At 38.1% G+C, this 13,846-nt stretch overlaps 1 protein-coding gene across 2 annotated transcripts in view; it reads right to left on the reverse strand.

The window, feature by feature from the left end:
• elf2.S (E74 like ETS transcription factor 2 S homeolog) overlaps nucleotides 1-13,846 on the reverse strand; it is a 59,514-nt gene that overhangs the window by 24,528 nt on the left and 21,140 nt on the right. For both annotated transcript variants that reach the window (XM_018243303.2, XM_018243302.2), the window contains one exon: nucleotides 10,386-10,551. In XM_018243303.2, coding sequence (XP_018098792.1) covers nucleotides 10,386-10,551 — 166 coding nt within the window. The remainder of the gene's footprint in view (nucleotides 1-10,385; nucleotides 10,552-13,846) is intronic.

Below are 13,846 nucleotides of genomic sequence, written 5' to 3' on the forward strand. Positions count from 1 at the left end.
TATTCGGCCGAATCTTTCGCGAAGGATTCGGGGGTTCGGCCGAATCCAAAATAGTGGATTCGGTGCATCCCTAGTTTTAAAGGATTAAAAGTATAATGCAGTATTTCACTTCACTGGTATAACTGGCATGTTATACTATTGCTTATATAAATAAGCAGCTGTGTAGCAATAGAGGCAGCCATTCAAAAGAGAAAGACTCAGGTTACACAGTAGATAGCAGATAAGCTCTGTAGAACATAATGGTGTTATCTGTTATCCACTATTTAACTTGTGCCATATAGCCTTTTTTTAATTACTGCCATTGTTACACAGCAGCTTGTTTATATGAACTATAATAGTGTTTCTGAAGCAAACACACCAGTTTTACCAGTGCAGAGCAACAGTACATGATATTTTTATTACTTTAAAATGCTTTCGTTTTTTGATGTTACTGGTCCTTTAAAAACCCCTTTGCACTACAAGGACTATTTATATTTGAGATGGTGATGTTACAAAATAAAAAAAAGGCACTATAACTAGACTCTAAAGGCTTAATGGCCATAAAAATGATCCATCTCTTTCCATACCTCCCAACATTTTAGGAAATATTATCTAATTACCATGTTAATTTTGACAAAATTTGGCAGGTTATGAAAGTTTGAACATATTTCTGTGTTTTTATTCAGTTATTAAAGTTTTGCTAATGAAGGTGAATTGCCTTTTAACTGTGAGTCTAACTTTTATCAAGGGACCTGTTATCTTATATTGTTACAATTACTTTACTATTTGCCTATCTCAAAATTGTTACAAAAATATCTTATCTGCTGCTGTGGCTGTTCTGGGCTCTCTGCCAAAAGCCAATTAAGTTAGAAACATTGTTTCTTTTCTGGCAGTTCAGTGCAGAGAAAAACGGGACTTTCCAGTACAAACGAGGGACTGCGGGTTGAGCTGTAAAAAAAAGGGACTGTCCCTCTTAAAACTGGACTGTTGGGAGGTATGCTCTTTCCTCAAGCCTCTCTGATATAGAACTACCTTATGTTGGTTAGAGAGGTCACACCTCTCCCACTATTATTATTAGCCAATTACCAAAAACACAGTGGCAAGTGAAGTGGGGCTAACCCCTACGCGTTTATTGAGTCAATGATGTAGCATTTTGGGGCAGATCCAATTAGTCAGACATGCACGCAATAAGGCATTATACATCCCAGTTCAGGGCTGCCATCAGGGGGCCCGGCTGTGCTGCACTTTTCAAATTAGCCCCCATTGACTATGCCGAAGTCATGCTTCGAAGCCACAAAAAAATAGCCAAAGTTGAAGCCAAAAAAAAGAGACCCAAAACCATTAAGGAGCCAAAGGAAAGTTCCACTGAACATCAATGTGTTTTATTTCATTAAACCCCCGGGAACCAATTTATTATGTTGATACTATATAGTATCAATGTACCAATGTTTGTTTTATTTTTAAAATATTCTATGGGGCCCCTGACCACCAATGATTATTTTTAACTTGTAAGCGGGGGGGGGGAGGTTTAAAAACTTTTATGGGGGGCCCTGGCACTTTTTTTTAATTTATGTGTGGGTGGCCATTAATGATTTTTTTAGCTTGTAGGGGGGCCTTGACCACCAATGTTTTTTTAAAAACTTTTTGGTGGGACCTTGGCCTCCGATGTTTTTTTTTTAGCTTATATGGGGGTCCTGTCCACCAATGGCTTTTTATAACAATTCTTACTGAACCTAAAACAATACCTAATTAGTGAAACAAAATGAGTGCAGCACCACCATATAGAACCATAATTAAGAATAAACACAACGGTAAGCAAAATCTAATCTGTAAGAGAATCTGCTACTGTTCCCAGTAGCACTAACTCATAGCAAACATAAGATGTTTGCTTTTGAACAGGTGGCCAGTAATTCAACCTTTTGATTGGTTACTGCTCCTGGGCAGTGCCTTTTATTATATAACCCCAATAATGTTTAAAGCAATAGTCTTTTAAAGGAGCTGGATCCACTCATTTAAAGACCTTGCCAAATGAGTCGATCTTTCAGTATAAAAACAACAGTGTTGGTGGCACAATAAAAAGGGGATATTCCCCAACTGCTAAAAAATTGCGTGTGTGCGGTTCCGGTTACTTCTTTACTTCTGAATATCTATGTAAATAATTATGCTTATGCATTTATTCCTGAAGCCTATCAAATGGGCTAGATTCAACATTAAACACGACTTATCACAGGCAAAAATGTAATTTCAAATATTAGGTACATAATCTGAGATTATAAAAAGTACAAACAATATAGGGTATGCAATAAAAAAAAAATGTCTGCCAGATGGGTCCATGGTAATTTATTTTTTACTTTTTTATAGAACTATTTTCTTTTATACCACTTTAATTGCTAGTGTCGATAAGTAAAAATAATCAAGCAGTGGTTGGAAAGAACAGGAAAGTGTCTGAACAGAAAGAAAATCAATACATAAGGAGTAATCATACAGGTCCTCTCAGATTTCTAGACAGCATTTTAAATTCTTGGTTGGAGAAGCAGAATGGAAGGCTCATAATCCACCAACCAAAACTCATTAAATAAAATGACACAATGCTGCCTTTAAAGGTTTGGGCAATCCTGGACACATTTTGTTTTGTTGATTACTCTTCACGTCCCCTGCAGGGAGCAAAAGTAGTCAGATTTTAATGCACAATTACTATTTAGTAGCTGAATTTAGCACTGTAAAATATATAACATTATATAGAATGTGCCAATATCCAGGCAACCCATCAGTTAGTACTTTGTAACAACCCTTGTGGCAGATATCATAACCTCCTAAATTTCTTGTTGCCTGTGAAGATTTTTAACTGTATGTACATTTTTTTAAGCATCCCTAATATACAGTACATTACACATTGTTCTGAAGCACAAGTCACACAAAGATTCTTAAGGCCCCCATACAAGGTCCGATAAAAGCTGCCAACAGACAGAGTCAGCAGCTTACTGGCCCGTGTGTAAGGCCCTCCGACGGGCTTTCCTGATCGGCCAGGGTAAAAAATCCTGTTTGATCGTGGCCACATCTGTTCGTTGATGAAGTCCCGCAATCCGCCCGCCCGTATAGCCTCCATTCTGATCCAATGCTTGGGCCCTAGGGCCCACGATCAGATCAGCCTGATATCGCCCACCTCAATGTGGGCATATCAGGGAGAGATCCACTCATTTGGCAACATCGCCAAACAGCGGATCTCCCTGTGTATGGCCACCTTTACACAAACCTGTTAGACTTTTGTTTAAAAGGGAATTATCATGAACATTTAATCTAAGCTTCACCCCATGGAATAAGGAATTTTCTTAAGGTGATCCATTAACAATTTTGTACCGCTTCTGAAATAGCCAAGTTACCCTTCAGAACTGCACCTTCACAATCTCTCTCTTCATGTAGGGGTCGGGCCAGATTTTAATGGACAGCTAATTGAAAGCCACTGTCTAGGCCAGTTATCCCCAAGCAGTAGCTTGTGAGCAACATGTTGCTCTCCAACCCCTTGGATGTTACTCCCAGTGGCCTCCAGGATTGGAGGCAAGTTCTGGTTGCATAAAAACCAGGTGTACTGCCAAACAGAACCTCGTGTAGGTTTACGATCCACATAGGGGCTACCAAACGGCCAATCACAGCACTTATTTGGCACCCCAAGAACATTTTTCATGCATGTGTTGCTCGTCAATTTCTTTTATTTCTGAATGTTGCTCACGGGTTCAAAAGATTGGGGATCCCTGGTCTAGGCAAAGGCAGCTCACACCAAGGAAGTATTAAAGCTGTCAATCAAAATCTGAGTGTTAGCACTAACTTGTATCAGATGTGATTAATTAAGTTTCTACCAGAAGCTGCAGTATTCTTTATTCTATACAGAGGGTGCTGCTGTGCCCCGTCTATACTCTTTCGGATATGTTGAGTTATCAGCAGAGCAGAAAACCTTCTCCTTTCCTTTTAATGAGCTCAGACTGCACGCATGACATGGAAAATGAATTTTAGAGAGAACTGTAAACAATGTAATTTTAGTTAAAGGGCAGCTTAACCCTGCAAACACCTATAGTTGAAAATATGTACCAGTATCCTAAGACTCATGTAGAAGCCTAATAGAATTGCAGCTCTATATCACAAAGGGCATTGGCACAAGGTGCTACAATGCTATATTTTATTGTAGAGAAAAACACTGCAGCTAAACTGAGAAAAGCTTATTTTCTGCTCTTGTCATGCACCAAAATAATTTTTTTTTTACATCATATATGCTGGAATTAATGCTATTTTAAGAAAATAATCATTTCTATGCACAGGTCAACCTGCTTTGCTCTTTAAAATTAAAAAAAACATAACCATTATGTAATCTGTATTTGAAGGAACAGTAACATCAAAAAATGAAAGTGTTTTTAAGTAATGAATAACTAATGTAGTGTTGTCCTGCACTGGTAATACTTGTTTGCTTCAGAATCACTATTATAGTTTATATAAACAAGCTGCTGTGTAGCCACGGGGGCAGCCATTCAAGCACAAGACAAATAGTAGATAACTGATAAGTTATGTAGAATAGCATTGTATACTACAGGGCGTATCAGTTATCTGCAGTGTATCCTGCGCCTTTTCTCCTTTTTTAGCTTTGAATGGCTGCTCCCATGGCTACACAGCAGCTTGTTTATAGTAACTGTAGTAGAGTTGCTGAAGCAAGCCAGTTTTACCAGTGTATTATATTTTAATTAATTTAATAGACTTTTGTTTGTTGGTGTTACTTTTAAAGCCCTCCTAAACTACATACAGGCGTGTTTCCTGAGGCAGCAGCCCCAATGCCACCACCCTCCTGTTCCTCGCTTCTAACTTGTAGCATTGGAGGGGGTCGAGGATTGGCCGCATTGCTAGTGCAGTGAGCGCTATTACTACAGGAACAAATACAACATCACATCTTATTATATATATATATATCTATATATCTATATCTATCTATCTATCTATCTATCTATCTATCTCCATCCAGTCCTAAACTGTTTTTTCAATAAAATTTTTTCATAATTTTTAGCCCTGTGAGTGCTTTTCTGGATGAATGGAGATGACTTATTGATCGTGCACCCAGGCAAATAAACACTTTATTCGAGAGTGACGGCTCTACGTTGGTTATATATATGCAGAAAAGATGAAGCTGTGCAGTATTTTATATATTGCTAGGAAACACAAAAACATCCTTTGTGCCAGTGGGATTGTTGCATCATTATAATAATCCCCTTGTGCATTCTGAAGCAGATTAGGAGAACGTAAAAACAGATTACTTCCAGAAAAGGGAGTTCTCAAAGTCTTTTAATAACAAAACAGATCCACCAAAGGTGCATCAATGACCACTGCATAATGTTTACCCCAGAGAAAGTATTTGCAGGCTATCCATATTCACTTGATGGATGAGCAGTTTATTCAGTAGGAATTCACCTGTTTTTAAGGTGCAGAGTAGGCAGACAATTATGCTGAAGATAAAAGTCTCTTTTTTTTTTCTTTCGCCCCAGTCCTCCCACATTTCTACTTTATGACCATCCCTTGCATCAGAGGGTCTATTGCCGCCCCCCAACCTCCAATTTTATATTGCTTTTGAGGAATGGTGTTAAAGAAACAGTAACACCAAAAAATGAAAGTGTTTTAAAGTACTGGAAATATAATGTAGTGTTACATTGCATTGGTAAAACGGCTGTGTAGCCATTTTAAGATGGAAAAAAGGAGTAAAGGCACAGGATACACAGCAGATAACAGATAAGCTCTGTAGTATACAATGGGATTCTTCAGAACATATCTGCTATCTATTTTTTATTCTTTGCTTGAATGGCTGCACCCATGGCTACACAGCAGCTGGTAATATAGTATAGTAATGTTTATAAAGCAAACCAGTGCAGGGCAACAGCACAATATATTTTGCATCACTGTTCAGTTAATGCTGATCTAGCATTTAACAAGCACTACTAGTGCAGCTTCCAAACTCCAAAAGCAGTTCTGTGATACACTACTTTGCTGCTATAGCATTGATGAGAGGCAAACACTTTCACTTTCCTCTACACATCACCACAATCCCCAGGTAAACATAGTACCAAGACAGGAGACCAGGTGGGTTGCGTGTCTAACGTTTGACGAATAGCCTCTTAAGTAATCTTTATATACCTGCCACTCTGGTTGTTAAAAGGTTAACAGTAAGGCTGCAGCATCCCCTTAATCACTTAAAAAACCTTCTACTCCTCTAACTCACTCTGCCCCCTCCCTCAATAATTTACTTTAGCTGTTGACTTCTGAGCATGCTCAGTTTTTCTCAGCTCGGATTACTAAGCACAGCCAATGAAGAGATAGCATTGCTGGTTCTCATAGAAATTCTAGCTTTCTTTCTCCTAACCAGCTCAGCCTAACCATTACAGTGCTCAACCCCAGCAGAATTTTTTTATCAAAGTATGTTGTGCCTGTGTAAACCTGCATGGCCCGATACAAGTGGCGCATCTTTTGTGGGTCGAGGCGGGTTTGGGTTGAGCTCTTCTGCCCATGACTATACAGTGCAGACTGCCGGCTTCCACCTTCCCCACCCTTTTATGATGTCATCAGCAGGGCAGGTCTATCACCACACATCACTATAACCCAGGTCAGTTTCAGGTGCTTTTAGGGGGTGTCAAAGTGTCCAATACAACCATGCACAGACTTATATTGAAGTCACCTGACAATATGCGTATATGAGGTGCTGTTAAGGGGTGCTTTAATGACACATTTTTGGGCTACTTAAAAATGCCCTCATTTAAAACGACTAAAACTGCTGTGCCAGACATTGTCCCGAGAGAGGTGTTTTTTTATGATCATTTCATTTTGCAGGTTTGTTGAAAGAAGGAATCATGGACACAGCAGAAAGCATAGCAGACAACGTTGCTGAATGACCCATACAAATATTTTCCTTCCAGAATCATGATGATTATCATATATTTATTTTTACAGGCAAAATAGAAAATTATCAATGTAGTATCAATGTAGAACTAATCCCCCCCAAAATTTTAGTTATTATATACAGTGGAACGTCAATTTTACATCCCCTAATCTTAAGTTTTCCCTCATTTTACATTTTTGTTTTGTGGTCCCACCTATATATTATGCATAATACATTTCCCTGATTTTACATTTTTCTGGATTTTAAACTATTTTTTTCTGGCCCCCTGAAAAAAATGTAAAATGTGTGTTCTACTGTAGTTTGGAGTGTGATTATACAGGTATGGGACCTGTTATCCAGAATTCACAGGACCTGTTTTCCGGATAAGGGATCTTCTCTCATTTGGATCACCATACTTCAGTTAAACATTAAATAAAGCCAATAGATTTGTTTTGCCTCCAATAAGGATTAATTATATCTTAGTTGGGGTCAAGTACAATGTACTATCTTCATATTACAGAGAAAAATAAAATCATTTAAAAAAAATTAGAAGTGTCTGTTTAAAATTAAGTCTATAGTCGTGCAGACTAGGGCTGCACCGAATCCACTATTTTGGATTCGGCCAAATCCTTTGTAAAAGATTCGAATACCGAACCCTTCCGTGGGAAGGGGAAATTTTTTTTGCTTCCTTGTTTTGGGATAAAAAGTCACACAATTTCCCTCCCCACCCCTAATTTGCATATGCAAATTAGGACTCGGATCCGGTTCGGCTGGGCAGAAGGATTCTGCCAAATCAGAATCCTGCTGAAAAAGGCAGAATCCTGGCCTAATCTTGAACCGAATTCTGTGCATCCCTAAGATTTACCTTCATATCGGACAAACAATCGTTCTGTGCCATCTCCTGACCTGCCACTAAAATTCAGATCAAATAAAGTAGTAAAAGAACAGATCAGACATTGTTCTGCCGCTGACAGCAATCGTACGAAAGTTTATGTCCGACAAAAGCTGGTGAGTCTCCCACTTATATCGTCAGATCAGCAATACATGCAGAGATATTATCGGTAGCCAACAGAAATTTTCTAACCTGTCCAAACACAACCCCAAAACCGTACGTAACGGAGATTCGTACAATCAAATCTTTGCGTCTATGGCCAGTTTATGGGAGATGGCCTTCCCATAATAGGAAGCTTACGGGGTAACAGATCCCATACCTGTAACTGCTTTTGAACACTTCTACTTGAACCTAGTGTTCTACTAGTTAAAGCAGCAATGGCTCAACAATTAGAATACTTTACAGCATATCCTGAGTCTTAGAAAAGATGTATGATGTATTTCTTGCTGTGTCTATGGCACACAACATTTTACCACCAGTGAGGAAAAAGGCCAATCTTGTTTGATTGATTTCATGTGCACGGTGACTTAAATGAATTTGATCAGATTGTCATAACCCACATGGGCAGCTTTCAGGCAGAAAAAACTTGTCTATCTGTGTGCACAGTGAGAAATGGATCACATTCATCTCTGACACTATACATACAGGACAGATGTAAACAGGATCTGCCTTCTCTATGATGGAGCTTTTTGTATATCTTTACCTTTTTATTAGTACCCACCATCACCATTTCTGTTTTGCATGCTGCATGTTACACTGCCTGTTCTGTATCAGAATGTAATCCTCTTTTCCCATCAATTTCTATAAATCAAAGTTTGGTGTGTTCTATAGCCCAATGTTTTAATTATAATGCACTACATGTATTACATTACACAATTTACATTTAGCATATAAGGAAAAAAAATATAGTACACTTTTACATACCACATAAATTTAAAATGTATCTGCATTTCTGCACAGGAAGGTATTTTAACTTACAGTGCCAAGAATTGGCTTTTCTTTTTTAAAGGAGAAGGAAAGGTTAAAACTAAGTAAGCCATATCAGAAAGGTCCACCTAAATATACCAGTAAACCCTCAAAGTAGTGCTGCTCTGAGTCCTCTGTCAAAAGAAACACCACATTTCTTTCTTTCTATTGTGTACACATGGGCTTCTGTATTAGACTTCCTGCCGTCAGCTTAAACCTCCTTGCCCCGGGCGTGAGCATGCTCGGTTTGCTCCCCTACCTTCTCTGCTGTAATCTGAGCCCAGAGCAGGGAGAGACTCAGGCAGGAAGTGATGTCACACCAAGCAAATACTGCAGCTGCTATCCTAAACAAACAGAGAGCTTCTAGATCTTTTTACTCAGGTATGGTAAAATATTCTACAGAATAAATATAGCATTCTAGCTTTCACTATTGCAGCTAATCTATTGGCAATAAAATGCCTCCATAGTTTTCCTTCTCCTTTAAGTACTTTAACTAGTACAAGAATGATTTTGATGTATGTACCTCCTAAATCTAGGAAGTACAGAGCCCTACTGGTCCCAAACCATAAGTCACTTGTGTGTAATATTTTAGTTATTTACATTCCATGTGGTCTAGATGTTTAGTAGTGTAATCATACAGTGCTTACATGTGCATCTATACTGGGTATTGTAATCACATTGTGCTTCCTGTGCATCTATACTGGTGTCAATCATATTGTGCTTGCCTGTGCATCAGTACAGGTGTCAGAATCCTACCCTCACTCTGTTTAACTACCAAGTGATACCATATGCTACATCTCTCACCTTGCTTATTTCTGATCTTGCCCACTCCCACACATTGTGTCTCATTCCCTTACCCTTTAGATTGTAAGCTCTTGTATGTGTATGTAATTCACATGGTTTGTTTGTATAAGCATATTCATTTTACAGAGCTGCACAATATTTTGGTGCTCTAAAAATACATATTAATAATAATAATGATCCTATTGTTCTTGCCTGTGCATCATCTATATAGCAACCAAAGTAGTTAATTTCTGACCAAGTCCAAAACACAAGTCACTTGTGTGTAATCTTTTAGTTTACATTCCATGTGGTCTAGATGTTTAGTAGTGTATCCAATGGAGTACTCAATATGGAGTTCTTAAATTCTCCCTGTGTTTCTTCCAGCTGCTGGTGTTTCCTCCCACAATCCAAAAACATACTGGTAAGTTATATGGCTTTTGATTAATCTAACCCTATTACATATATTTTTTGTTCCTGTGACAAGGAACAAATTCAGGTCTGGACTGAAAATAGGCCCTGGCATTTCAGGTACATAGAAGCCCAAACATGCTGGTAAGTTAAATGGCTTTTGACTCAACTGTGCTTATAAAATTAATTTTTCTGTTCTTGTGACAAGGAACAAATTTAGGTGTGGATTGAAAATAGGCCCTGGCATTTCAGTTACACAGAGGCACAAGCAGACCCTGTCAGCCCAATAAATAATGACTGTCAATGGCATCTTACAGCAGCCCCTTTCTCATTTTTTAGAACCCAAGGATTGCCAAGGTTCCTCTCTGCAAAAATACTGCTTAATAAGTTGGTACTATATATAAAAAAAAGAAGATTAAAAACAAAATCTGTAAAGCAATGTAAAATAGCACTCACCTATTTCCACAGATTCTGTCTCCACCTCGTGCTCTTCTGCAACATCCTGCATCATGAAGGTCTCATCATCATACACCAGAACCTGGGCTGCATAACCCTGTTCCAGTCGGGCACTAGGAACTGGCTCCACTATCACAGCAGGGTATTCAGTTATTTGTACTTCTTCCTGTAACAACCAAATAAAAAGAACAGTAACGAGTGAAAGTGTTTTAAAGTAATAAAACATATTTTATAACATGAAATATAATTTACTGGTACCCTACAACTGGTAAAAATTGTGTGTTTGCTTTAGAAAGTCTACTCTAGTTTATATAAGGGTCAGGGCACACAGGCATATTTGGGGAAATTAGTCGCCAATCTCCCTAAACTGCCTTCCGCACGAATTTTCCTCGTGAGGCAACTTCTGAAACTAAAACTGCTGTATAGACACTGGGGCACACATTTAAGATGAAAAGGGAGACAAAGGTACATGTTTAAATATCAGATAATAGATATGCTCTGTAGAATACAATGGGTTTAAATCTTACAACAGGAAGGTAAAAAAAGGGCCAGATGCCATTATGGCTTTCTGTAAGGGTTGAGACACATGGGCAAATTCAGGGAGATTTAGTCGTCTGGCGACTAATTGCCTCTTCTTCTGGTAGACAATCTCCCCGAAATGCCTTTGCGTGTCTTCCCGTCCGCTATAATGAAAAGTCGCCTGTGCTAAAGCACACGTGGTGCTTAGTTTTCTGAAGTAGCCCGAAGTTTCCTCGTGAGGCAACTTCTGAAAACGAAGCGCCGCGTGTGCTTTAGCACAGGCGACTTTTCATTATAGCGGACGGGAAGACACGCGAAGGCAAGCAGTAGCCTTTCTTTTTCTAATTCAAAAGTGTTGAATCGGCTTCTGCACGAACAGAATTTGGTGGATTTCGACTCAAAATGCTTACACTTCCATTCTTCACCAAAGTCCACCAAGTCTGTTCCCGCAGGAGCCGATTCAACACTTTCGAATAATAAAAAGAAAGGAGGCTAATGGCCGCAGTAGGTGCTGAATCACAATGTACTTAAAGGAGAACTAAAATGCCATATTATATATACTGAATTGATTGCACCAGCCTTAAGTTTCAGCTTCAAAAGACTTCAAACTTTTCACAGGGGGTCACCATCTTGCAAAGTGTCTGGGACACTCACATGTTCAGTGGGCTCTGAGCAGCTGTTGAGAAGTTAAGCTTAGAGGTCGTTGCAAATTATCAAGCAGAAAATGAGGTTTGTCTGTAATATAAGCTGATGCTACAGGGCTGACTATTAAATTCTGATACTAGTTGCACTGGTTTCTGTGCTGCCATGTAGTTATCTGTATTAATTACTAATCAGTCTTAAATTATATATTATTATTATAGTGTGACATTTATATTCTATGTGTAATGTACATTGTGAGTGGGTCCCTAAGTTCAGTAAGTGACAGCAGTACAGAGCATCTTTGGAGGCACAGAGGTTTTTAATGTTTTTCCTAACCAGAAGAACCTCAGATCAGCCCTTTTTCTTTCTCCTGAAAAATTCCTAGACTATAAATAAGCTGTTGTGCAGCTACGGGGGGGCAGCCATTCAATGGAGAAAAGGCTCAGGTTACACAGCAGATAGACAATAAGCTCTGTAGAACATAATGGTGTTATCTACTATTTAACCTGTGCCATATAGCCTTTTTCAATTTCCGCCATTGCTACACAGCAATTTCTTTATATGAGCTATAGTAGTGTTTCTGAAGCAGACCCGTTTTACCAGTGCAGGGAAACAGCACATTATATTTTCATTACTTTAAAACACTTTCATTTTTTGGTGTTACTGTTCCTTTAACAACTTCTATGTAAATATACATGGCCACAACTGTACTTCTGTCCAGCACCATCCTAGATACTGGACCTCTAAACACCACCATCCCATAGCAATTGGTGCATATATAGTACAGTTTGTATGTCAGGCGACTGAAATGTTTAAAAAAAAAAAATTATATATATATATATATATATATATATATATATATATATATATATATATATATATATATATATATATATATATATATATATATATATATATATATATATATATATATATATATATATCTCTCTATATCTATATCTATATATATATCTCTATATCTATATCTCTGGTATTATGGCTTATATCATATTGTTTATTGGTAAGCACAAAGAAGGCAAGGGGGACACCCTCTGCAGAATGTACTGTTGCCCTGCACTAGGGATGCTTGATTCAGAAAAACTACTATAGTTATTTAGCAGTATATAAATAATCTGCTGTGTAGCACTGGGGCAGCCATTTAAAGGAGAAAAGGTTTAGATTACATAGCAGAAAAGCTTTGTAGAATATAAGGGCAATGGCATTTGTTGCCCACAGTTTAATCTACGCCACTGTGGTCGATAAATCTTCCTAATATGCCACACCATTAAAGGGGTTGTGCACCTTTAAGATAACTTTTAGTATGATGTAGAGAGAGATATTCTGAGACAATTTTGCAATTGGTTTTCATATTTGTATTATTTGGGGTGTTGAGTTATTTAGCTTTTATTCAGCAGCTCTCCAGTTTGCAATTTCAATTTCAGCAATTTTCTGGTTGCCAAATTACCCAAGCAACCATTCATCGACTTGAATAAGAGACTGGAATATAAATAGGAGAGGCCTGAATGGAAAGATGAATAATAAAAAGTAGCAATAACAATACATTTGTAGCTTTACAGAGCATTTGCATTGTTGATGGGCCCCCTATTTAAAGGAAAGAGCCAGAAAGAATCTGAAGAAAAAGGCAAATGATTAAAAAAAAACTATAAGAAATAAATAATGAAGACCAACTGAAAAGTTGCTTACAGTTGGCCATTCTATAACATAATGCATGTCAACCATCCCTTTAAGCTGAATCATAGCAGGTTATGTAATTAACTTGTGGCAAGTCAAATGTTAGAGAAGGGGATGGCATTTTCAGAAGATTTTCCGTCCATGGTAGCGCAGATTAAACTGCAGGCAACAAATCTTACCTTGTGCCATTTCCCTATTGTTCTTCAGAACGTTAACTGCTATTTAACCTGTGCCATTAAGCCCTATTTCAGTTTCTGCCATCGCTACCCAGCAGATTGTTTATAAAGGTATGGGACCTGTTTGGGATCCAGAATGCTCGGGGTTGGGGTTTTCTGGCTCTTCAATGGTAATATAATGTACTGTCGTGCTGCACTAGTAAACTGGTGGGTACACTTAGATACTTTTGTAACAATTTAAGATAAGCAAAGATCTCTTGGGGAAACTTACTTACATCTTAAAGGGCAATTCACCTTCATTAGCAAAAGGTAATAACACATAAAACCACAGAAGTGTGTTCAAATTTTCATAACCTGCCAAATTTTGTAAAATGAACATGTAATTAGGGTGACCAAAAGGCAAAGTTTTCTCTTGGATATACCAACTTGCAA

The sequence above is a fragment of the Xenopus laevis genome, chromosome 1S (genome assembly GCF_017654675.1).
Source record: "Xenopus laevis strain J_2021 chromosome 1S, Xenopus_laevis_v10.1, whole genome shotgun sequence".
Lineage (NCBI taxonomy): Eukaryota > Metazoa > Chordata > Amphibia > Anura > Pipidae > Xenopus > Xenopus laevis.